Source organism: Trichechus manatus, unplaced genomic scaffold (genome assembly GCF_000243295.1).
Source record: "Trichechus manatus latirostris isolate Lorelei unplaced genomic scaffold, TriManLat1.0 scaffold00094, whole genome shotgun sequence".
Classification (NCBI taxonomy): Eukaryota; Metazoa; Chordata; class Mammalia; order Sirenia; family Trichechidae; genus Trichechus; species Trichechus manatus.
Window position 1 is genome coordinate 7,759,615 of NW_004444030.1, and position 25,948 is coordinate 7,785,562.

The following is a 25,948-nucleotide window of genomic DNA, read 5'->3' on the forward strand; positions in this document are numbered from 1 at the left end:
TTAGTCTCATTTGGTTTTACAGGGCTGTCCACTCCCAGGCTGAACAGTGAACCTCGGAGGTAGCATATCACTTTTTGTATGTGAATTTATTTAGTTTTTATTGTGCTTTAAGTCAAAGTTTACAGTTCAAGTTAGTTTCTCATACAAAAATTTATACACACATTGTTACATGACCCTAGTTGTTTTCCCTATAATGTGACAGCACACTCCTCCTTTCCACACTGAATTTCCCTTATCCATTCAACCAGCTCCTGTCCCTTTTTGCCTTCTCATCTCACCTCCAGACAGGAGCTGCCCAGTTAGTCTTATGTATCTACTTTAGCTAAGAAGCACTGTCTTCACGAGTATCATCTTAGGTCTTGTAGTCCAGTCTAATCTATGTCTGAAGAGTTGGCTTCAGGAGTGGTGTCAGTTCTGGGCTAACAGAGAGTCTGAGGGCCATGTCTTCCAGGGTCGCTCTAGTCTCAGACATAAAGTCTTGTCTTTTTACTAGAATTTGAGTTCTGCACCCTACTTTTCTCCTGCTCCATCAGGGACTGTCTGTTGTATTCCCTGTCAGGGTGGTCATTGATGGTAGCTGGGTACTGTCTAGTTCTTCTGGTCTCAAGCTGAAGGAGTCTTTTGTTTATGTGGCCCTTTCTGTCTGTTGGGCTAATATTTTCCTTGTGTCTTTGGTGTTCTTCATTCTCCTTTACTCTAGGTGGCTTGGGACCAATTGATGCATCTTAGATGGTTGCTCGCTAGCTTTTAAGATGCCAGATGCCACTCACCAAAATGGGATGTGGAACATTTTCTTAATAAACTTAGTTGTGCCAGTTGACCTAGATGTCCACTGAAAGCATGTCCCCAGATCCCCACTCCTGCTACTCTGTCCCTCACAGTGTTTGGTTGTATTCAGGAAATTTCTTAGCTTTTGGTTTAGTCCAGTTGTGCTGACTTCCCCTATATTATGTGTTGTCTTTCCCTTCACCTAAGATAATTCTTATCTACTATCTAGTTAGTGACTACCTCTCTCCCTTCCTCCCCACCCTGGTAACTTTCAAAGAAAGTTTTCTTCTGTGTATAAACCTTTCCTTGAGTTCTTGTAGTAGTGGTCTCATACAATATTTGTCCTTTTGCAACTAATTTCACTCAGCATAATATCTTCCAGATTCATCTGTGCTATGAGATGTTTTGAGGGCTTATCATTGTTCTTTATCGTTGCGTAGTATTCAATTGTGTGAATATACCATAAATTGTCTATCCATTCGTCCATTGGTAGGCACCTAGGTTGTTTCCATCTTTTTGCTATTGTGAACAGTGCTGCAGTGAACGTGGGTGTGTGTATGTCTATTCGTGTGACAGCTCTTATTTCTCTAGGATATATTCCAAGGAGTTGGATTGTTGGATCATATGGTACTTCTATTTCTAGCTTTTTAAGGAAGCACCAAATTGATTTTCAAAGTGGTTGTACCATTTACATTCCCAGCAGCAGTGTGTAAGTGTTCTAGGCTCTCCACAGCCTCTCCAACGTTTGTTATTTTGTGTTTTTTGGATTAATGCTAGCCTTGTTGGAGTGAGATGGTATCTCGTTGTAGTTTTGATTTGCATTTCTCTAATGGCTAACCTGAGCGTTTCCTCGTGTCTATTAGACGCCTGAGCGTCTTCTTTGGTGAAGTGCCTGTTTGTACCCTTTGCCCATTTTTTAATTGGGTCTTTTTCTTGTGAGGTTTTGCAGTATCTTCTAGATTTTAGAGATTAGATGCTGATTGGATTTGTCATCCCCCAAATTTTTTCCCAGTCTGTAGGTTGTCTTTTTACTCTTTTGGTGAAGTCTTTTGATGAGCATAAGTATTTAATTTTTAGGAGCTCCCAGTTATCTAGTTTCTCTTTGGGTGTTTGTAAATTGTTACTAATGTTTTGTATTCTGTTTACGCCATATATTAGGGCTCTTAGTGTTGTCCCTATTGTTTCTTCCATGATCTTTTATTGTTTTCGATTTTATATTTAAGTCTTTGATCCATTTTGAGTTAGTTTTTCTGCATGGTGTGAGGTATGAGTCTTGTTTCAGTTTTTTGCAGATGGATATCCAGTTATGCCAGCACCGTTCATTAAAGAGACTGTATTTTCCCCAATTAACGGACTTTGGGCCTTTGTCAAATATCAGCTGCTCATAAGTGGATGAATTCACGTCTGGATTCTCAGTTCTGTTCCATTGGTCTTTGTGTCTGTTGTTGTACCAATACCAGGCTGTTTTGACTACTGTGACGGTATAATAGGTTCTAAAATCAGGTAGCGTGAGGCCTCCTTCTTTGTTCTTCTTCAGTAATGCTTTACTTATCCGGGGCCTCTTCCCTTTCCATGTGAAGTTGCTGATTTCTTTCTGCATCTCAGTAAAAAATGCCATTGGAATGTGGATTGGGATTGCATCGTATCTGTAGATGGCTTTGGGTAGAATTGACATTTTCACAATGTCGAGTCTTCCTATCCATATCCAAGGTATGTTTTTCCACTTATGCAGGTCTCTTTTGGTTTCTTGCAGTAGTGTCTTGTAGTTTTCTTTGTATAGGTCTTTTATGTCTCTGGTTAGATTTATTCCTAAGTATTTTACCTTCCTGGGGGCTATTGTAAATGATATTTATTTGGTGATTTCTTCTTTGAAGTTCTCTGTATTTGTGTAGAGTAATCCAACTGATTTTTGTATGTTTATCGTGTATCCTGATACTTTGCTGAAATCTTCTATTAGTTCCAGTAGTTTCCCGTAGATTCTTTGGGGTTTTCTGTGTATAAGATCATATCATCTGCAAATAGAGATACTTTGACTTCTTCCTTACCAATTTGGATGCCCTTTATTTCTTTTTCTAGCCTAATTGCTCTGGCTAGGACCTCCAGCACAATGTCGAATAAGTGTGTGATAAAGGGCATCCTTGTCTGGTTCCTGTTCTCAAGGGGAATGCTTTCAGACTTTCTCCATTTAGGATGATGTTGGCTGTTGGCTTTGTATAAATGCCCTTAATTATGTTGAGAAATTTCCCTTCTATTCCAATTTTTCTGAGAGTTTTCATCATGAATGGGTGTTGGACTTTGTCAAATGCCTTTTCTGCATCGATTGATAAGATCATGTGGTTCTTGTCTTTTGTTTTATTTATGTGATGGATTACATTGATTGTTTTTCTAATGTTGAACCATCCCTGCATACGTGGTATGAATCTCACTTGATCATGGTGAATTCTTTTTTTGGTATGTTGCTGAATTCTGTTGGCTAGAATTTTGTTGAGGATTTTTGCATCTGTGTTCATGAGGGATACTCGTCTGTAATTTTCTTTTTTTGTGGTGTCTTTACCTGGTTTTGGTATCAGGGTTATGATGGCTTCATAGAATAAGTTTGGGAGTATTCCATCCTTTTCTATGCTCTGAAATACCTTTAGAAGTAGTGGTATTAACTCTTCTCTGAAAGTTTGGTAGAATTCTGCAGTGAAACTGTCAGGGCCAGGGCTTTTTTTTATTGTGAGTTTTTTAATTACCTTTTCAATCTCTTCTTTTGTTATGGGTTTATTTAGTTGTTCTACCTCTGTGTTAGTTTAGGTAGGTAATATGTTTCTAAAAATTTGTCCATTTCCTCTAGGTTTTCAAATTTGTCAGAATACTATTTTTCATAGTATTCTATTATGATTCTTTTAATTTCATTTGGGTCTGTTGTGATACCACCCATCTCATTTCTGATTCAGGTTATTTGCTTCTTCTCCTGTTTTTCTTCGTCAGTTTGGCCAGTGGTGTATCCATTTTTGTTAATCTTTTCAAAGAACCAGCTTTTGGTCTTGTTAACTCTTTCAGTGTTTTTCTATTTTCTATTTCATTTAATTCTGCTCTAATTTTTATTATTTGCTTTCTTCTGGTGCCTGAGGGCATCTTTTGCTGCTCTTTATCTGTTTGTTTGAGTTGTAGAGTTAATGTTTTGATTTTGGCCCTTCTTTTTGAATGTGTACATTTATTGCTATAAACTGACCTCTGAGCACTGCTTTTGCTGTGTCCCAAAGGTTCTGGTAGGATGTGTTTTCATTCTCATTTGATTCTGTGAATTTCTTTATTCCGTCCTTAATTTCTTGTATAACCCAGTAGTTTTTGAGCAAGATGTTGTTCAGTTTCTGTTTGTTTGATTTTTTTCCCTTGCTTTTTCTGTTACTAATTTCTACTTTTATGGCTTTATGGTCAGAGAAGATACTTTGTAGTATTTTGATGCTTTGGATTCCGTTTAGGCTTGCTTTCTGACCTAGTATGTGGTCTGTTCTCAAGAGTGTTCCATGTGCGTTGGAAAAGAAAGTATACTTGGCTGCTGTTGGGTGGAGTGTTCAGTATATGTCGATGAGATCAAGTTGGTTGATTGTGGTGTTTAGATCCTCTGTGTCTTTACTGAGCTTCTTTCTGGATATTCTGTCCTTCACTGAAAGTGGTGTGTTGAAGTCTCCTAGTATTGTTGTGGAGCTGTGTATGTCTCTCTTCAGTGCTGTTAGAGTTTGTTTTATGTATTTTGGAGCCCCGTCGTTGGGTGCATAAATATTTATTATGGTTATGTCCTTCTGGTGTATTGACCCTTTAATCATTATATAGTGTCCTTCCTTATCCTTTGTGGTGGATTTTACTTCAAAGTCTATTTTGTCAGAGATTAATATTGCCTCTCCTGCTCTTTTTTGATTGTTGTTTGCTTGATGTATTTTTTTCTATCCTTTGAGTTTTAGTTTGTTTGTGTCTTTTTAAGTCTAAGGTATGCTTCTTGTAGGCAGCATATAGACGGATCATTTTTTTTTTATCCATTCTGCCACGCTCTGTCTCTTTATTGGTACATTTAGTCCATTTACATTCAGTGTAATTATTGATAGGTATGAGTTTTGTGCTGTCATTTTGATGTCTTTTTGTGTGTGTTGACAGTTTCTTTGTTCTACTTCATTTTCTGTGCTGAGTCATTTTTCGTATGTATTTTCTTTTTGTCTTTTTCGTTGTTGTTGTTTTTGTATTTGCTGAGTTTTTATGTTTTTCTTGTGTTTTATTTTGATGTGTAGGATTGTTAGTTTCCTTTGTGGTTACCTTAATATTTAGCCCTATTTTTCTAAGTTTAAATCAATCTTTTATTTCTTTCTACCACCTTGACTTCCTCTCCATATGAAAGATTTATGACTATGTTTTTTTAGTCCCTCTTCTTTGTTTTAATGTTGTCAACATTTACATATTGACATCTTAGTTTCCCTATTTACAGTGTTTAGCTTTGATTTATTTTTGTGACTTCCCTGTCTGGGTTGGTAACTGGTTGCTCTGTGCTGTGTTCTAGTCTTGGGTTGTTTTCTAATGTTATTGATTTTCTAACCAGAGGACTCTGTTTAGTAGTTCTTGTAATTTTGGTTTGGTTTTTGAAAATTCCCTAAACTCCTGTTTATCTGGAAATGCCCTAACTTCACCATCATATTTGAGAGACAGTTTTGCTGGAAATATAATTTTTGACTGGCAATTTTTTTCCTTCAAGGCTTTATGTCTGTCATCCCATTGCCTTCTTGCCTCCGTGGTTTCTGATGAGTAGTCCAAACTTGGTCTTATTGACTCTCCTTTGCAGATGACTTTTCCTTTATCCCTAAGCCACTCTTAAAAGTCTCTCTTTATCTTTGGTTTTGGCAGCTTTGATTATAATATGTCTTGGTGACTTTATTTTGGGATCTACTTGTGTCGGGTTCAGTGAGCATCTTGGATAGATATCTTCTCATCTTTCACGATATCAGGGAAGTCTTCTGTCAACAAATCTTCAACAATTCTCTCTGTATTTTCTGTTATCCTCTCCTGTTCTGGTACTCCATTCACTCATAGGTTATTCCTCTTGATAGAGTCCCACATAATTCTTAGGGTTTCTTCATTTTTTTTAATTCTTTTATCTGATTTTTCCTCAAATAAGTTGGTGTCAAGTGCTTTATCTTCAGTCTCACTAATTCTGACTTCCATTGCCTCAGTTCTATTTCTATGACTTTCTATTGAGTTGTCTAATTCTGAAATTTTGTTGTTAATCTTTTGGATTTCTGATTGCTGTCTCTTTATGGATTCTTGCAGCCTGTTAAATTTGTCATTATGCTCTTCTCTAATCTTGTTAAGTTCCTCTATTGCCTTATCTGTGTGTTCCTTGGCTTGTTCTGTGTTTTGCCTTATCTCCTTCCTGATCTCTTGAATAGTTCTGTATATTAATCTTTTGCATTCTACCTCCAGTAATTCCAAGGAATTCTTATCCTTTGCAAGATTTCTTAATTCTTTGTTTTGGGAGCTTGCTGAAGCCATCATGGTCTGCCTCTTTATCTGATTTGATATTGACTGCTGTCTCCAAGCCACCAATAAGTTACTACAATTATTATTTTATGTTTGCTTACTGTGTCCTAGCTTCTTGTTTTGATATGCCCAAATAGGCTGCTCACGTGCCCTAGTTTGATTATTGGTGCCTTGGAAGCTCTAACGTCCTGTCACCAGGTGGTTAGATCTATTACTAGGTATGTGAGCCCAGGAGTCTGTTTGCTTTTCTTGTATGATTCAGCTCAGGTGTCCAGATAGTCACCAAGTGTGTGGTGCAGGCTCTCACCTATAGTCCTAGACAGGCAGGGGTGATTGGCATAGGCACAGGTATCTGGCTGCAGTAGGGGGGTCACTCATTGAGCAAGGCAGAGGGCTGATGGCTGCCCCTGAGTGTCTGGGAGAAAAGCATGTCCCTGTTCCCTAGAGGATGTAGGTGGGTGGATTTTGCAGCTGGACTATGGGCACCCAGTGCTCTTGGCCGTAAGTACTAGGAGGCACTACTTATTCTTGGACCACTGTCACAGATGGCTCAATGGCCTGGGTGGAGCCACCAGTCCTTAGGCCCCTGATGTGGGTAGGTGAGGATCCCGCTTAATGGGCAGAGTGGTGTCAAATGTCAAAAACCACTCCACCATGTAGCTAATACAGATGAAGTTAGGCTTCATATATATACCCTATTGTATTGTGCTAATGAGGGCCTACGCTGTTGAAATGGGCCCACACAGGTCTATGCAGGGGTGAAAGGCATTCAAAGTCTGTGGACCCTTATGCCTGTACCTAGGCAAAGGATGTGTGGCTGCCCTGAGTTCCTGGATTAGGGGAGCTGGCAGGTTATTTTTTCCGTATTAATTTATTCTCTCTCCAAAGCAGGGAGAATGGCTCAGGGTGCGTGATGGGTCCTACTTCTGCCCAGGGAACGTGGCAATCCCTGAAGCTGGCCTGCGGCCCGGTGCAGAGCGGTGAGGGGGGAGGTAAATGGGAGAGAGGTTCTTCCCAAATAGGGTGTTTTTTGATTCACGCAGTAGGTTAGATGCAGGTACTTGTCTTTTGCTGATTGAGCACCACTTTTCACTGATTCTGGAGGCTTGAGTAGACTCTCTGCCGCTTGGTCTCTCCCAGTGTGGAAAATGCATCCCGAGTGCCACTGCTTGCCTCACCACACACCCCAGCCCATCCAGCCTGCAGGGTGTCAGTTCCCACCAGGTCAGGTCTGGCAACTCCTTGCTGCTTTTGAACCACCTCTCCCTCCCCTTGCCACTCGGTCCGATTCCTCAACTTTGCCTTTCATGTTCAGGGCTCCTAGATTGTCATATATAATTGATTCACTTGTTTTTTCGGGTCTTTGTTGTAAGAGCGACCACAGGTAGCATCTGACTACTCCGCCATCTTGGCCCTGCCTCTGTGTGAATCTTTTCCAAAAGCTAAGAAGCCTTTTCTAGAAGCTTCTCTAGCAGACTTTCCTCCTGGCTTATTGATGAGAATTGAGTCATAATGCTTTCAAAATCAGTCACTAGTAGAGGAAGGGAATTTCCATGATTTATTTGGACTAATCAAGATTGGCCACCGACGGCCAGAACTTTGTTCACCTTCCCTGAAGCACATGGCCTAGGAAGAATATAATAAATGCCTAAAGCATTCTGGGGCACTGTTGACAAACTGAAGGGGGTAAGTAGCTGTTGGGTAGGCAGCCAGCAGTGTCTGCAACACAGCCACAAAAATTCTAAGTTTAGAGGAATCTAACTTCTGGCTAGATCACAGCATTTCAGACTATCAGGAAATTGTTGTTAACAGCATTTTGAACCTGTATAGATTTACAGTTTATATTGTCCTAGTTCCATGCCCTTGCATCATGAAAAATTTAGACAACTATTTTGTATAGAATATTTAAAAGCTGTAGCCTTTGTGAGGGCAAGAATTGCACTTTACCTCGTGGTCAGGTAGCAACTCTTGAGAAATAAACCATTCTGAAGCTGCTAGAGGAAGAATAAGAGTAACCTCATAGCGACCTTATAGGACAGAGTAGAACTGCCCCACAGAGTTTCCAAGGAGTGGTTGGTGGATTCGAACTGCATACATTTGGTTAGCAGCCTGAGCTCGTAACTGCTTTGCTACCAGAGCCCCCAGAACTGCCTCTAGCAGGGCTATTTTTCATTAATTGGGTCAGAAGTTTTGTCTAGACCCACAAAAGTGAAATGGAGGTATTTTTGTAGGATAGTATCTTTGTTTAAGCTAAATAATAGAATCACTTATTGATCAGCTCTTAATTAATTCTAAAACTTAAACTTTTTCTTTGTGAGTCATCACACTGGATGTTTCCCAGTATTAGTTCAATAGGTGTTTGCTGGATAATTTAGAGACCACACCTGAGAGGCATATTTAGTGATACTCACCCAAGTCCTATTTATTGCCCTTGTGAATCAGCTGAAGGCAATGCTTACCAGTAGGAAAATGTCAAACAACACTGCAGGCATATCTACTCCCCAGTGACATAATTAATTTTAGCCATGTATGAAGAGTTTTTATATGCTGTTTTCCAGAGTTTACTCCAGTTGTTGGAACTGAGGGCTAAAATCAAAGAGGCAGGAGAAAGAGAAACTGACATTCTTAGAACTCTTGCAGGGGCTTTACTTACTTCTTCTTCTTAATTTACCCCTTAGAACCAAAAAATACCCAAACCCATTACCACTGAGTCAATTCTGACTCATAGTGACCCTATAGAGTTTCCAAGGCTATAATCTGTACTGAGGAAGCCGACTGTCACATCTTTCTCCCATGGAGCAGCTGGTGGATTCAAACTGCCAGCCTTTCAATTAGCAGCTGTGTGCTTAACCACTGCACCACCAGGGCTCCTTCCCCTTAGGACAACTCTGTACAAATCAGTGCCCCATGTTATAAATAGACAACCTGAAAATCAGAAAGGTTAAGCGACTTGCTTAAATTTATACCATTAGTAAGTATTGGAGCCAGTCATTGTGACTCTGAAATCCCAGGAGCCCCCAAAATCATGATATGATGATTAAAAGTAGATCTGTTGGTATTTGTACATGTACATTTGTTTTAAAACATGCCGAATATTCAAACACGAGACAGTTATCTGTTGCTGAATCATCTTTTATTAGCTTAATAACTTGGGCCTGCCCTTAGCATTAATAAGTTTCAATACTAGTCACAAGGTTTTCATTCAGTGGTGGGGAAGCTTTCTTGTTTTAAAAAATGTAATTAGAGAAAGGGCATCTATTTCTTGGGAGCTGCAGTGACAGCAGGCTTCTCTTCCCGGGTGATGGGAATGGTGCGCTCAGGGCCGGAGGCCTGTTTCCTTGGTCCATTCACAGTAAGGACCCCATCAGATGACAGGGATGAAGTAATGGCAAGAGGGTCCACATCAGCTGGGATCCGGTATTTCCTGTGGAACTCCCGGGAGATGAAACCATGTTCATCCTAATCCAAGGGAATGAGGAAAGAAGCAGAGAGAGAGAGAGATAAGCGCAGGAAATAATACCACTTGCCAAAACCCGAGACATTCCCCACTCCCTTAGGTGGAACCAAATGCAATGGCAACATGATGAGAAAAAGCTAAACAGCTGTTCATTTCAATTTGGGGCTAAAATAAAGTTGCCTAGGTGGTTACTGCTACCAGTAATTGTCTGAGAAGTCTGAAACATCCCAAAACTTCATAGTTCCCCAAACCCTGGGGCATGGATATGTTTAGGGGTATTTCCTAAAGATTTAGATCAATGTTTGCTGGGCCTATAGGATGTGAATCTCATCTCAGCTGGCCAGTCCCTGCAGAAGCTCAGAAATTGTCCTTACTCCAGGAATGTTCCAGACCGATAAGACTGCTGCTTAAAAAACAGCGACTTCATCTAGGGAAACTATGACCCAAACTTAAATCGAGTGAGCAAAACTGAATCCACCTGAGGATGTCAAACTGTTCTGTTTGATGCACTCGGTTCTGAGTTATCACTAATTGGTGAGAAGCATACTCATTTAAAAATTCTCCCAGAGAGTAATGAGATGCTGTTCCATTCTTCAGAATCCCCCAAAGAGTACTTGGCCCTAATCCTTATACCTGCTAAATCTCAGCATTTATTCAGGTAGACTCCCAATGAACTGACTACCAGTGGGGTCTAGGGTATTAGGAGCTGAGTACACTTCTGAAAAGTAGGCAAATGAAGTAGTTCAGCATTATGTCGTGTTTAAGGAGAAGTAGATTCCTGAACATCTAAAAGAGTAGTCACAAACTCAAATGCTTTCAGGGTGCATGTAGTCAATGTAATTATGTAAAGCAACCAGGTGTCTGACAAGCAGTATGCCTAAATCAGTGGTTCTCAGCCTTGACTCAACATTAGAATTACCTAGAGAGCTTTAAAAAAATACTTATGCCTGGACCCCACCTCTAAACATTTTGATTTAATTACACTGGAGTGCACGTGAGCATTGGGATTTTTTTTTTTTTTTTTTTATCTCCCCTGATGATTCTAACTGGCTAAGGCTGAGAACCACTGGGTTCAATGGAGAGTGAACATTCCATCTAGCCCTTCTAAGGGAATCATATGAAAACAAGCAACAAAGGCTACTTCTTTGGCCAAAAAAAAAAACAAAAAAAACAAAATAAAACAAGTTTATCACTAATTTAGTCTCCTAGTTACTGATTTGTGACCCTGATCTAGACCCTATGGCTTGGGACTGGGATGTTGTCAGCCTTGGAGACTGATGGCAGTGCCTGGCATATAGCAGGCACTGAGTGAATGGGTGGAACTAAAAACAAGCTACATACCTGGCGCTCTTCATGTTTGCCGTGCACCTCAATCACATCTCCCAGCACCTTGACCTTGAGATCCTCTGGGGAGAAATGCTTCACATCCAGATTGACAGAGAACCTGTCCTTCTCCAGGCGCATCTAGAAATAGCAGAGTGGGACACAGGGAGGAGGAATAGAAGGAAAGATGCCAGGAATGTTCATTGCATTGGTGCAGTCTCATCATTCTGTAGAGTTGTTTTCTGTCCGGGTAGTTTATCTTCCTCTTTAGCTAAAAATCTCTTTTTGAATACGCATGGCTCTGTAGTTTAGGGGAGCCACCACAGTGGTACCCAAAACATAGCTCTTGGTTATCAGGCCCAAACTATTTACAGGGATAGGAAGAAAAGCCACCCAGGGAGGCTTAACAAATCACAAAGATGGTCTGGGCATAGCTTCTGCTGCCTCTCAACCCCAATGCCTACTCTTGTCATTTGTAAGACAAAGGCCCTTTCTTCTTGCTCAAGTCTCTGCCAAGTTTCCCACCCACTCAATCTAGAATGTTCTGCTGGTCCTGTTTGTCCTTCCAAAGCCCTTGCCCACTGAGCTACTGTTTACTCATACTTGAATATTTTTAAACCAGAGTGTTATCTGTGACAGCTTCTGCGAACCTTATCTGTTCACCCCATTCTCCCACTCTCTTAGGACAAGTGTGGGGGTCCCAAGACCAGACCTACATTCCTTCCTCATAAGGCTTAAATCCAGGCAGTGCCCAGTTTCAACCATGAGAAATGTAGAAAATCACAGAAGAGGGAATAAAAAGGAAGAAAATAATGGTTGTTGTCTCCAGCTCCACCCAATAGGGATGAAAGCTCAAGGTGAGATAGGACTGTCTCCTGGCTCTGAAACTTGAGATGATAAAATCTGTCAGGAGTATGATGTATTATAAGAGGTAAGCAAAGGAGTCTGGAGGCAGCTTTTCTTCTGCAGACCTTTATGAACCAAACTAGAGAAGGGGCATCCTGCCTGGAAGTTAGAGGATGATCTTCACAGTGCATGGAGAAATGTAATAAACAGGATACAGAGAAGTATCCAATAGAAACAGGTGACTGATGGAGGGAGGCACTAGGGACCTTATCTTTCTTCATGTCTGGACACACATGTATCTGAAACACTTAAGAGACTGGAACATAATCAGGTTTAGTCAGAGAGGGAAAGGAAAAGGAAGAAGTTTCCAGAAAGTTCCAGGAAGAACTGTCCTGTCCTTGCAAAGAGAGGAGACTCACCTCTGAGAGCCCAGTGTCAATCCAGCTGGGTGCACGAAGAAAAGAGGGCAGTCGAAAGTAGAAGGGGCTCAGGGAGGTAGAACTTGGGAAGAGATCAGACTCCAACAGGTGCTCTCCGAAGAACTGGTCAAAGAGGCGGCTGGGGGAGTGGAAAGGAAAGAAAGGGCGGCGGATCCAGGGATGGTGGATGGCGATGTCCATGATGGCTAGGTGAGTGTGGTGGGTCAGCGGGCTGGTCAGCTCCTTCAGCCGCAGCTACAGCCAGTCCCTTATATATGCAGTCTTGTGAAGCTTCTGGAATGGTGATGTCAGGGGTTTTATTATCCCGGCTCACCACCCGTTCATGGAGACTTGTGATCGGGGATTTGGCAGTGTGACACATACCCAATACTCACTGAGCTAAGAAAAGAGAAACACAAACATGTCTGAGCTGGCCAGTGACTTGTCCTGGTCTTATTTCACTGGCTTTCTCATCTATGCCCCATGGCAGCACCCCGCCCCCCTCTTCTGTTCTGGGGGCTGGGACAGAGTCAGGAATCCCAGGCAGGCGGGTGGTGTGCCCCTCCCCCTCCTCTCTGGTCTTGCATGCCAGGGAAATCGGGCCAGCAACTATCTTGGGCCTGGGCAGGGACTGGAATCTTACTAGGCTGGGGCCCAGGGACATTAACTCTGTGGGTCCCTGGAGCGGTGATCATGTCAGTGCCAGGCGTCCGGGTGGGTTGCTCTGCGTTCGGGAGAGGACCCTGACTAATCCGGGCAGGTAGACCGCCCCCCCCAAAATTGACCCCACAGAAACGGTAGAACCGTTTCTTTCATCTTTCACTCTACAAGGCTCAGCAAAACATTACATCCAGGAGTGCTTTATGAAGTACGGTGCACCGTGCCTCCGACAGAGGAGGAGAAAGGGTGGTGTGGAAAATGTGCAAACTGTTCGTGAGGGTCTCAGCCATGCCTCTCCTTAGCTCTGGCGCCAGCCTCCCTTCCCCCAGCGCTTTCCCGAGCCAGGACCCCCAGCTGTCCTCTCAGGCACCGTGCGACAGCTGAAGGGTGTGCAGGGGGAGGGGTCGGGGGTCCGGGCGGCGCTGGTCTCACACTCGTCGCTCTCACTCAGGGCCCCCGCTCCTGCCCTCCCCCCAGAGGCTCGGCACTATTTTGGGTGGTGTAGATCCCGCCCCCACCTCCTCCGGAGCAGCTATTCGGGCAACTGGAGGGGTCGCGCTGCGCCTGTTAGGGCTGCACCTCTGACCAGGGCCGCCAACGTGTCTGCAGCCATGTCGGGCCGCTCGGTGCCGCATGCCCACCCCGCCACCGCCGAGTACGAATTTGCCAACCCGAGCCGCCTGGGTGAGCAGCGCTTCGGAGAAGGTATGGCACAGACACCACCCCCCTTGCCTCCCACCCCCACCTCCTGAAATTCTGGGCTGACCTCCCAACATTACTGGCCTCCACCCCACTTCAGGCTTAACTGAACTCCTGGGGCGAGCCATTTCCCACCCCAGACTGCCTTCCCCCACCCCGCAAGTAAGCAGGGCTCTTTCTCCTTCTTGCTGCCCTCAGGACAGACAAGGTGCCACAATACTCAGATCCGTGCCCCTTGCCCCCTTGACGTGCCATCTTGTTCCCCTTCTATCCACCCTGCCCCAGTTTGGTTTACCCTCCCTCACCCCATCTCATTTCCTTTCTCAGTCACACCTCCCCAGCTGCCTCCTCCTCTTCCTAGTCACTATGTCCCTCTCTCTTCCCCTCCCTACTTCTCCTGTCCCTCCTGCGGTCCCAGTCCCTCCTCATCTTCGGATCAACTCTCAAACCACCCTGTTCCCACCTCATCTTTCCTCATCCTGCTTCTTCCCTTCTCTCTCTCTCTCTCTCTGCCCCTCAGGCCTCCTGCCAGAAGAGATCCTGACCCCTACCCTCTACCATGGCTACTATGTCCGGCCACGGGCCGCCCAAGCTGGGGAGGGCAGCAGGGCAGGGGCCTCAGAGCTTAGGCTCAGTGAGGGCAAGTTCCAGGCATTTCTGGATGTAAGCCACTTTACCCCAGATGAGGTGACCGTGAGGACTGTTGACAACTTGCTGGAGGTGTCTGCTCGGCACCCCCAGCGCCTGGACCGCCACGGCTTCGTATCCCGAGAGTTCTGCCGCACCTATGTCCTGCCTGCTGATGTCGACCCCTGGCGGGTCCGCGCTGCTCTCTCCCATGATGGCATCCTTAACCTGGAGGCACCTCGGGGTGGGCGACATTTGGATACAGAGGTCAATGAGGTCTACATCTCCCTGCTGCCGGCGCCTCCTGATCCAGATGAAGAGGAGGAGGCAACCGTAGTTGAGCCCTGATTGCCACAGAACCAGCAACCAGCAAATCCCTTTCTACTTCCCAAGGTGTGATGCTAGCAGCTGCCAACAACCCCAGAGGTAGCAGCATCCTTGGGGGAAGGGAAAAATGCATGGTTCACAATATATTGTTTGGTCCCTTGGGACATGTCATAGCCTTTGGCTTAGTTCTGGGTAGAGCTGAATAAACCCAAATCTCAGGGCCTTGTTTGTGCTGCTCCCTATTCTGTGGCCTGAAGGAAGGGATGAACAGGGAGGGAGGAGGTCATAGCTGGCTAGACATAAAGCACCTCAGTTAGATGTGCCATTGTCACACGTGGATGCTGAGATCACACCCGGAAGCTGGCATTGGCTCCAGATCAAATTCCTAGCCATAATTTTCTCACAATGCAACAAAAGAGAGAGTGATCCTGGGAGGGAAAAGGGATATACCATCCAAACAGTCCAGAGGACACTATCTGAGCTGGTGATTAGAGGCACAAAAACAAGGGTCTCCAGACTGTCTGGCCCTTTTTGGGTAGGGGTTGGGAAAACTGGCTGGAGAGAGTTGCTCAAAACAAAATACTTTGTTTTCCATGCTCAGGTCTGTTCACTGGAAATAGTCTCTGATCCCGAGAGACTGAGTATGCACAGACAGGCTCAAAAACACAGAAACCCCTACCATTATCACCGAACCACAAAGAGCCCTCACCCTCTGCACAGAGGAGGCCCAAGAAGGAAAGCATTTGTCTCTCATCTTGGAACATCCCAAAGAGAGGAATTATCACATCACCTCACCCAGTCAATCCAAGACCAAATGCGGGGGATCTAGGGCTATTAGTGTAAAAAGACAAAAAAATACAGTGGTGGTGACTGCCAGGGAATCTTGCCTTGGAAGTATAGTACTAAGTAGAGTCCTAAGACTAGGGGTATGGTGTATTCAGGGAAGCCTAGGGGCATGACCCCTCAATTATGCTCTGCAGTCAAGAGAGCATGCATGTGTATGATTTGGGGAGTGTCCAGAAGACCTCCCTGCCCCCAAGCATACCTTTTACCGAACTATGGTAGATACCTGAAATTTTTCCTTTAAAATCGTGGTGGTTAACCGTTTTGGGTTACAGACCCCTTTGAAAACCTGACAAAAGCCATAAACCCTCTTCCCAGAAAAATGCAGATGCCCCCAAATTTGGCATTCGCACCCCTCTTAGTGATTCATGGACCATCAGGATAAGAGCCCTCACTTGAGGAATTCAATTTTTGGTTAAAGGTTGCCTTCTATTAAAAATGTAAGCATGCCTCAGAAAAATAACTGTTTGTATATTTGGTTTTTCATTCATTCATTCCACAAATATTTATCAAGCCCCAGGTAAATACATTCTGGGGGTTATACATTGTAAATATATAAAAAATACATAGGTTACTGTCTATTCTCAGGAATCTTACTGTCTAGTCAAGAAGAAAAAGAATTTGTAAAAAAGAATCCTACTCAGACTTCAACCAGAACAGCTTTGATCTGTTTTTTTAATTGGGGTTTTTACATAAGCTTTATAGAAAGGCTTCCTTAGCTAGAAAAAATATGAAAACCTCTGATTTAGTCCAATTTACCACCATATTCTTCTCACATTATGACCTAACTGTTGCTGGGACATTTTGAATGACAGAGAACTTAGAAATTCATACAGTAACACACTCCATTGTTTTGGACATATCTGTTACAAGTTCTTCTATTGAACCAAAATCCTCATTTCAGTAACTTCTGCCCATTGGTTCTGGTTATGTCCAGAAAATAAATGAAATTCTTCTTTCACTTGAAAATCCTTCAGATATTTAAAAATAACCATCCTGGCCTCCTAAGGCTTTCGTTTTCCCAGCTAAACATAACTAGTTCTTTGAACTATATTATATAGCAACTTCCATACCGCTTACTATACAGACAACTTTGTCTTGAGCACATTGCTTTTTCATGATGTAACTTGAAATTCAGCTTCTAGAACTAAAATTTTTATTCCAGTCATGGAATGGTATAGACTTCAGTGGAATAAAAAATCCCCTTGTTTAACACTTTAGACTTCTATTAATGCTGCTTAAAGTATATAGATTGCCTGGCTACCACCCCACAGTATTGGTTCCTTTGGAGTTTTTGGTTACCTAAAATATCTTAGGGGCTTTCCTTTAAATTACAGAGGATACAGCAGGAAAGGGATCAGATCGTTTATAGTTTTGAAAACTAGGCTAAGAAGTTTGAACTTTACTCTGTAGATAACCGGAAATCAGTAATGGCTTTTGGGGAAGGGGGGTGGGGAGTGTAACAGGACTAAAAGAATAGAGGTAATGGCAGACTACAAAATGGGTTACAGGGAGAAGCATGGCCATAATAGGCTAGCACCATGATCTGGGCGCAAGATTTTAAAAAATAGAATACTTTATCATCTGACAGTTAGCTGAGAATAACAAGTAATAACAATGCTATTGTTGTTGTTAGCTGCCATCAAGCCAGCCCCAGCTCATAGGAACCCCATACACGATGAAATGAAACACTACCTGGACCTGCGCCATCCACATACATTCGTGGCAGATCGGACTGTTGTGATCCATAGGGTTTTCACTGGCTCATTTTTGGAAGCTGATCGCCAGGCCTTTCTTCTTAATCTGTCTTCATCTGGAAGCTGCCCTGAAATCTGTTCAGCATCATAGCAACATGCAGGCCTCCTCTGACAGACGGGTGGTGGCTGTGCATAAGGTGCATTGGCCAGAAATCGAACCCAGGTCTCCCACATGTACTGGTGAGATTTCTACCCCTGAACCACCCCCAATATTTATAATAGCTAAGACTTGCTGAGAGCTTTCTGTGTGCCAGGCAGTGGACTAGAGCTTCATATACATTGTTTTATTTAATTTTCACCATAATCCTATAAGGTTGTCACTCTTATTATCCCTGTTTTTCATAAGAAGATGGGCAGGAGTTAAGAGTTCAGGGTAGTCTCTGTGAAGTGCAGGCTGGGTGGTGGTTCCTGAATATCCAGAAACCAGTTGACTACGAGTTGATTCCGATTCATGCAAACCTATAGGACAGAGTAGAACTGCCTCATTTGGTTTCTAAGGCTATAAATCTTTACTGAAGACTGCCACATCTTTCTCCTGTGGTGTGGCTTCGAACTGCAACCTTTCAGTTAGCAGCCAAGAGCTTAACCACTGCGCCACCAGGGCTCCTCCTGAATATCTATAAGGGGCACACAAATAACCAGGCATCTGGGGAAGAGACTAAAGATGGGAGTGAGAGCCCTGAAGACAAACTTTACGTATTTCATAAATTCTCCTAGAGCCCGTATCTTCTACAGAAGAATTTGCTCCACTGCATCCTAGCTGCTGGTGAGTGTGAAACGAGTCTAACTTTGGGTTGTTGGAAGAAGCTGGGTTAAGGGGTAAGTGGAGGTTCTGTGGTTCTATACCAGGGATGGGGGAGTGGTTAAGAAGTGCTGAGGCCAGTACAATCATAGAATCATATGCTTTTAGACCAAAAAGGAGATAGATAATGAGTTCAGTTCTCCATTTTATAGTCCTAGAAACCTAGGACCTGCCGATAGTCAGGGAGAATCTAAAAAGAAATCCATTTCCCTAAATTCAAGTTTCCTAGAGACTCCGGTATTCAAACCCAGATTCTAGACAGGGATAATAAGCAACTGCACCAGTAGTTCCCTGAAAAGTGAAACTCATTTAAACCTGAGTAGTGCTGAGGAAGTTAAGTTGAAATCTTTTACTCCGTTAATAGAAGATCTATTTCAGGGACAATGTGATGTAGTAGAAAAGCACTTCCGAAGGAAACCCAGAGCCCTTTTCTATCTCAGGTTACTTTTTATTGTAGCTTGAAGCTTCAAAGTTCATGGCTTCATCAAAGAAGCTCCAAATCCCAAAGGTGAGATAGCTCTCACCTGGATCCTGGTGCGTGCTGATCTGCCCTTGGCTGGGAACTAAGTCATCTGGGAATCCTTCCAGCAGGTGGCTTCCAAAGTTCAACCTGCTAGGTTGAAATCTGACACTGACAAAAACTCCCCGGGAGCTACCAATGAAAGCTAAACAGAAACCAGGAAATGCATAAGCCTCTTTATGTAGAAAAACAGCTGGGCTCCCTCGGAGACCGAGCACCATGGGAAATCGGCTCTGCTGTGGGAGAAACTGGTGAGTTGGGGAAAAGGGTGGAGGAGGGTAAAAGTCTCGTGTTGTTGGACTTGGAGGTCCTAAGCTGAGAATACCTTCTACTTCGTTACATGCATGAGTAAGGGAGAGCCTGGAGATAATTCTCTGCCAACCTCCCACTGCCACCTCCCTCTGCCTGGCACCTCCTGATTCCAGCACCAGAGCAACACCCCTTTCTGTGATTCCTCCTTTCAGGAGATCTCAGAAAACACAGCCAAGCCAGCTGTCTGTAGAAAGGCCAGAGCAGGGCTGGAATGGTGAATAAAACATTGGTTCTCTTTGTCCTCCTCTTCCTCCCCTCTTCCTCTTCTCTTTCCCCAGAGATGATAGTAGCCATAGCATTGGAAAACTTACTCTGTACCAGGCACTTTACAACCTCATTTAATTTTCACAACTCTGTAAGGAAGTGGTTTTCCCCTTCCTCCTATTTTACAGTTGAGGAAGCTGAGGCTCAGAGAAGTTAAGTAACTTGCTCAAGGTCACATGACTAGTAAATAAGTGAACCAAGATTCCAACCCAAGCTTGTCTTACTTAAGAGCCCAAACTTTCAACCATACATAATATTGCCTTCCAGAGCAAGCAAATCATTTTGGAGAAATGTTTATTTAAAAGGGAAAAGTAGGAATAAGAACGAGATTTTCCAAAGAATATCTGAATGTATCGTTCACATTTAATTGCTTGGTGACCTTAGGCAAGTCCCTTAACTTCTCTGTTCCTCATCAGTAAAATATAGCTAATACAACCCACCTTGTTTACATCACAAATTTGTTTTGAAGAACAAATAATACAGTGTACGTGAAAACCTCATAATAAATTATTTGTGGTAGTGTTTGTTCTTTCCCAGAGTTGTCATCACTATAGACCCTTGGGCCTGGTTCTATCCTGTCCACTGCCTTCCGAGCTATACCACTCCATGCCTGGGTCAGATCTTGAGGATGTTTTATTTATAAATAAAGCATCATTATATTTAGATACAGGTGAGGTACACTGGAAAGCACATAAGATTTGGAGTCAGTACATTGGATTTATGTCCTGTTACTACTACTCATTCATTTATCCATTCATTTATTAAACAAATATTTATTGAATACCTATTATGTACCAGGCACAGTGTTAGATCCAGAAGACATAGTAATAAAAAGGAAAATTGGTCCCTGCCTTTTAGTTAGGCACCAAAGTCCTAGGGCCTTAGTTAGCCCATATAAAATGGAACAGTAATATGTGTTTCCCAGAATGTTGTCAGGATTGAGAAAAAAAAAGCTCTTAAAGCACCCTTTAAACTATGAGATGTCCTCTAGATATAGAACATGTAGAGACCTATAAAGACTTCAAGAGAAAGAGATATAACAGTTTCTTTCACTCCCCTTCTTTCCAAGTCTTCACATGCTTCATTATTGGTTCTTCCTCTGAGTTGTAATAGTTGTGGTAGTTATACTAGTCAACTTTACTGATGCTCATTATATGCCAGGTACTTACATGTATTATTTTATGTAATCCTTAACATAATCCCATGAGATTTAGGTTCTATTATTTCTTCATTTTATTAATAAGATAACAGAGATTTAGAGTCGTTAAACACTTGCTGAAGGTCACACAGCTAGCAGACAAACATTCAGACTCTAGAGCCCATACTAAAACCACTACACTAGACTCTAACCAAAATCCATTTTTTCCACATAAAATATTAATAGGATTGTATAAAAATTGCTCTCTTCTATTTCTCATTATCTCAATAAACCTCTAGACACTTAAAGCTACTATGACACTGTCAGAGTTTTTCATTATAAAAATATTTTGATTTTTTTTTTCTGATTACAATAGTAGTAATACACATTCACTGAGGAAAATTTGGAAAATACCAAAAAGTAGAAAATAAGCAAACTATAAATATAAGCACTCAGAGGTGACAATCAGGAACAGTGTAGTGTACGTATTTCCATTTAATCCTTTTTGAATGCCTGTGTGCACAGTTTTTATTCCAAAACACATCTTACATCTTTTTTTTTTTTTTTTAACTTAATAAGAAATTTTTCCATGATGACAGACGTTCTTCCAACATCTTTAAATGGCTGCATAGTGTTCCACTGATTGGATATGCTATTTATTTAGTCAATTTCCAAGTGTTGGGCATTTGGGATACTTCCAGTTTTTGTGTTTATAAATAGTGCTACAATGAGCATCCAGATTTTCACGCCTTGTTATTTCTTAGGATATGGAATTGCTACATCATAGGGTACACACATTTATTTTTAAGGGTTTTTATACTTATCGCTAATTGCATTCTAGAAAGATTGCTATAATTTTTATTCCTACTACCAGTGTAGAAGAGTGCCCATTTCTTAATTCTGAACTAAAAATAAAATTCCATCATCTCTGAATCTAACTGAATACTTGGCTTGGGTTGTGTTCAAGCACTGTGCAATATCCAACTTGGAAACAGGCTCTGTTCACCAAAACTGGGTAAATTAAGTCTATGTATTTCAGAATTAATATTCTGTCTCTCTTTTTTTTTTTAATATTTTATTTCAATGAAGATTTACACAGCAGTTTAGGTTCCCATTCAACAATTTCTACACAAATTGTTCAGTGACGTTGGTTACATTCTTCACAATATGTACGAATATTCTTTTTATCCACTTAATTAGAAATAAGTAGGAAGACAGTAGCAACAAGGGACAAGGAATCAGAGACTAGGAAAAGGCTGTGACTGGGCAGCGGTAACAGAAAGCAAGAGTTGAAGTAGCAGGAGAGGAAACAGAAAGACACAGAAGTAGTTCCAAAGCTTCCGAACCGCCGGTAAAGTCTGGATAGAGGCTCTACTCTCAACTTAGCAAGCTGAATTACAAACAAATCATTATGCTCAGTGAAATAAGTCAGTCTCAAAAGGACAAATATTGTGCGATCCCACTCATATCTAGAATAGCCAAGTGTATAGAGACAAAAGTTTACTAATGGTTACGGGGAGGGGGGTGGCGAGAGGGGTGGGAAAGGAGGACTCAATACTTAGGTGACACTGAGCTTCTGTTCACAGTTACGGTATAATTTGGGAATGGATAAGGGTGATGGTTGAATGACATGATGAACATAATTAATGTCACTGAACTATACATGTGAAGACTGTTGAAATGTCGAATGTTTTGTCACAAAAAAAAAAAAAACAGAACAAAAACACAAACCTCTGTCAAATGTACGTGGAAAAATCCTTATTTTTTTCTACAGTAGTAAGGTCAACGTGATTCAAAAGTTTCCCTCCTTCTTTCTTTTTAATTAGCAAAAACAAACTTCGCTGGGGAGACTAGAAGTTAGAAAACTAGGGTTGGCTCTGGTGAGAGTTAGAAATGTACTAGCAAGAAAAAGCATCTGGAATAAGTCCCAACCTATTCAGCGAATTTCCTCAGAGCAATGTTGTTTCTCTGGGCATCAAACACTTGACAATCATGTAGACACACAGGCTCCACAGGCTCCATGGGGACCCCAGAGGCTTAGAAATGAGTCTAAGAGGTCTGTCTTGCAGCATGGGTGGGGCAGCTGAGTCACTCACCAAATTCAGTTCTGTGCTGTGGACAGAGTTCTCGAAAGGACGCTAAAGGTTAAACATCTCTCACTTTATCTGTGAATTAAAAACAAGGACAAGGACGCAGAGAGGGAGGTCATCCGTTAAAAAAGGGCTTTGAGGGGACCCTAATTAGTTAGCCCTGGTTGCAGCAGCTTCTAATGACTCCTAGCATGGAAGTCCAGGGCTGGCAGAGACCACCAGAAAAAAGCACTGAAGAAGAAACAAGAGGGTCTCTGAATCCAGCAATATCCCATTATTTGGCAGGTTTCCCTCACCCTCTGCTGAGACTGGCCTGCTAGACAATCCCAGAATAGTCCTCAGCCCAGCTACATCCCTGGCGTATAGTGCCTGGTTGCCTGAAGCTGTATTTTGGGTTTGGTTATGTCAGTTGCGCCACTCCACCTTCCAGAACCATCCATTTGGGAGAGGTGTGACAAACACTTTGGGGCTGAACCTGGCTCAGGATGAGTCTTTGTTAGAGGGAGTTTGGGGAGAGTCATCCCAGAATTTTAAAGAGATCACAGAGCAAATAATGAAGGAGTGATGCTCTTGCACATGGGTGATCTGTTTTTCCTGTCACAGGAGCTGCCCATCAACTCTCCGGAGGAAAAAGAAAACAGGTAACTGTGTGTGTGGGAAGTCTAAAGAAATCGGGGGTGGGAGGGGGCAAACTAGAGAAGAGAAGATAACAGAATCATCTTTGGAAAGGATGTAAGAGTGGAAAAGAGGAGTGGCTTTGGAAGTGATAAAAGGAGAGAGTACACCAAAAGAATCTTTAGTGTAGATCAGCTCTTAACCTCTGGATTATATCGCAGAGTGACAGAGTTGGTCATTCATTCCTTCATTCATCCAACCAATATCTACCGAGCACTTAGATTGTATGTGGAGGCAGAGAGGCACAGAAAGGAGACACTGTCTTGGCCCTGGGAAATCTGAAAATCAAGTCTGAGAGATAGATACACGTGAACAAATAATGGTGATATCATCTATTGTTGTTTTTGTTAGCTGCCCTCGAGTTGGCCCCCAACTCATGGTGACCCCATGCACAATGCATTTAGACCATTGTGATCCATAAGGTTTTTGTTTGTTGATTTTCAGAAGTAGATCGCCAGGCCTTTCTTTGTAATACCATCAACTAGTGCTATAATAGAAGCATACTAATGCTGCAGGAGAATGGGAAAGGACACCAATGTTAAAAGAGTGATAGCAAGTTCACAAGGCAGCAGAAGAGGAGGGAGGGAAGGGTGTTTTAGGCAGGGGAATTAGGAGAGAAAGTGGAGAGAAGAGAGGAGATGTGAGGAGACTGACTTGACTGAAAATGGCACGTAGTTTGATGTAGCTGAGCATGTACCACATGGCATTGTAATAGTAGTCTGGTTACTTATTGGTCCCCCCAGTAGGCTGTAAAGGAGCCCTGGTGGCACAGTAGTTAAGTGCTCGGCTGCTAACCGAAAGGTTGGCGGTTTGAACCCACCAGTCCCTCCTTGGAAGAAAGATGTGGCAGTCTGCTTCTGTAAAGATTTACAGCCTTGGAAACCTATGGGACAGTTCAACTCTGTCCTGTAGTGTAGCTATGAGTCAGAATTGATTCGACAGCAATGGATTTGGGTTTTTTGGTTTTTAGTAGGCTATAAGCTCCCTGAGGAAACCCTGGTGGCACAGTGGTTAAGAGCTATGGCTGCCAATCAAAAGATCAGCAGTTCGAATCCACCAGGTACTCCTTGGAAACCCTATAGGGCAGTTCTACTCTATCTTTATTGGGTCGCTAGGAGTCAGAATCAACCCAATGGCAGTGGGGTGGGGGAAGCTCCCTGAGGCAGAGGAAACATCCTACTCATCTTTCTACCTACAGAGCATTGCACAGAGCCTGGCATGTAATGGACTCTCAACATATTTTCATTTGCTGAACTATGTTAGGGGCTGTGATAAATGAGGATGGAAGACACTACAGTCAGATTGTGAAGGGGCTATATTGTATACCCTGCTAAGGAGTTTGGCTGTGGGGATGGCAGAAGTGGAAAGAGGAGAGAATGGAAGCAGAGAAATGGGTCAGAAGACTACTATAATAGTTTCATAGAAATATTTGAAGGGGGCAATCTCAGCAGAGATGGGGAAGAGAGAATGGTTTTCAGTTGGGGTTCTTCCCCTCAGAGGAGTCCCTGAGTGGTGCAAACTGTTAAGCCCTTAGCTACTAACGAAAAGGTTGGTGCTTCAGAGGTGCCTCGAAAGAAAGGCCTGGTGATCTACTTTTGAAAAATCAGCCATTGAAAATGCTATGGAGCACAGTTCTGCTCTGACACACATGGTGGATGGTAACTGGTTTGGTTTTTGGTTTTCTTTCTCTCAGGGAGCCAAGCAAGACCATCATCTAAGCAGCAGCAGCAGCGACAGAATGGCAGAAAGGTAATGACAGGCCTCTGTCCTTTCCCCTGGGCTGCTCAGACATGGGATCCCTGTACTGAGCTTTTTTATCTCAGGACAGGTATCTGTAGAACTTGCTGGTTCTGCCCACCTCCCTCCTCCCCGCAAAAGGGCAAAGTAGAGGGACATCAATCTAACTGGCCCTGCATTGGAAGTGAGGGGCAAAACCAAGATTCTCCCTTAATGTTTTCCATTTCTCACAGGGCCCTGAAACACGGGGACATACGTATGAGCGGGTGTTAGAGAAGCCTGAGTCTCCAAAGAGGAGACCAGGCGTCACATCAGAGGACAGCAGCGTACATTATGCAGACATCCAGGTGTGCAGCCGGACCCGGTCACGCTCTGCCCGGGAGGTGAAGGACCAGCAGGTAGCAAATGCTACAGAGTATGCAACCCTTTGCTTCCCTCAGGCCACACCTCGCTATGACAGAAAGAATGGGACCCTGGTGTGAGCCTTGGGGCAGGAGCTGGTTTCCATCATTTGGCCACCACCCTTGCGGGGAGAATCGGCTGCTTTGGGGAGTTGGGTGGCAGCCTGGGGCACTGACCACATTTTTAAAAACTCCAGAATCCCTGGGATTGTGAGGGTCTCCAATCTTGCCCTCTCCCCCTAGGTCTTATTTGCTGCCCTTAGCTTGGAGTTCTATTTGGATTAGCTAGGGGCGGATGGCATTCCACAGACTGAGAGGGCTAGGTTGAGTGAGCAGGAAGGTACGGCTTTGACCTCTACCTTCGCTCCTGCTCTCAAGAAAAGTGCGGAAAGAACATGTTACCCCAGAAGCACTTGGTCTGATCTTGTTGGACTTTAAAAGTATCTTCCTTACTCAAAAGCTGAAGAAGGCCTGGGAAAAGCATTCTGAGCATTTGTATACAGCCCCCAGGGCTGCTTTAGGCTCTTTCTTCCGTGGCGGGGTGAAGACTCCCAGACCGAACCAAGCAAATGGAGACACGGGCGGAGGCCTGGAGACACAAAGTTTTCTGACTATCGGCTATAAGGACTTAATGTCACTGGTACCGAGAGTACAGTGGAACCCAGAAACTCCCCTTAGCTGGACTGTTGGCTTTCTCGGGTGCGGAGCTGCTAGCATCAATAAATTGCTTAATGACTATATACCTGGTGTGTTTTCTGGGGTGAGAGATCTACGT

At 43.1% G+C, this 25,948-nt stretch overlaps 3 protein-coding genes across 4 annotated transcripts; 2 read left to right on the forward strand and 1 right to left on the reverse strand.

Moving 5' to 3' along the window:
* Positions 1 to 9,387: 9,387 nt before the first annotated feature.
* On the reverse strand, positions 9,388 to 17,204 carry CRYAB (crystallin alpha B). Its single transcript, XM_004382499.3, has 4 exons — positions 17,173 to 17,204; positions 12,322 to 12,720; positions 11,075 to 11,197; positions 9,388 to 9,735 (listed from the first exon to the last, which is right to left on the reverse strand). Exons 2-4 carry the CDS (start codon positions 12,520 to 12,522, stop codon positions 9,532 to 9,534), a joined length of 528 nt encoding a protein of 175 aa, XP_004382556.1. The 5' UTR covers positions 12,523 to 12,720; positions 17,173 to 17,204; the 3' UTR covers positions 9,388 to 9,531.
* On the forward strand, positions 13,008 to 14,856 carry HSPB2 (heat shock protein family B (small) member 2). Its single transcript, XM_004382500.1, has 2 exons — positions 13,008 to 13,686; positions 14,201 to 14,856. The coding sequence occupies exons 1-2, from the start codon at positions 13,593 to 13,595 to the stop codon at positions 14,653 to 14,655; spliced, it is 549 nt and encodes a 182-aa protein (XP_004382557.1). The 5' UTR covers positions 13,008 to 13,592; the 3' UTR covers positions 14,656 to 14,856.
* A 1,155-nt stretch (positions 17,205 to 18,359) lies between the features above and the next one.
* Positions 18,360 to 25,913, forward strand: CUNH11orf52 (chromosome unknown C11orf52 homolog). 2 transcript variants are annotated; one of them, XM_023736975.1, is made up of 5 exons: positions 18,360 to 18,807; positions 22,964 to 23,001; positions 24,729 to 24,784; positions 25,006 to 25,170; positions 25,417 to 25,913. In XM_023736975.1, exons 1-5 carry the CDS (start codon positions 18,776 to 18,778, stop codon positions 25,456 to 25,458), a joined length of 333 nt encoding a protein of 110 aa, XP_023592743.1. In that variant the 5' UTR covers positions 18,360 to 18,775; the 3' UTR covers positions 25,459 to 25,913. The 2 variants fall into 2 exon arrangements, with proteins under 2 accessions (XP_023592743.1, XP_004382558.1); XM_004382501.2 differs by having other exon boundaries at positions 25,006 to 25,913.
* Positions 25,914 to 25,948: the final 35 nt, after the last annotated feature.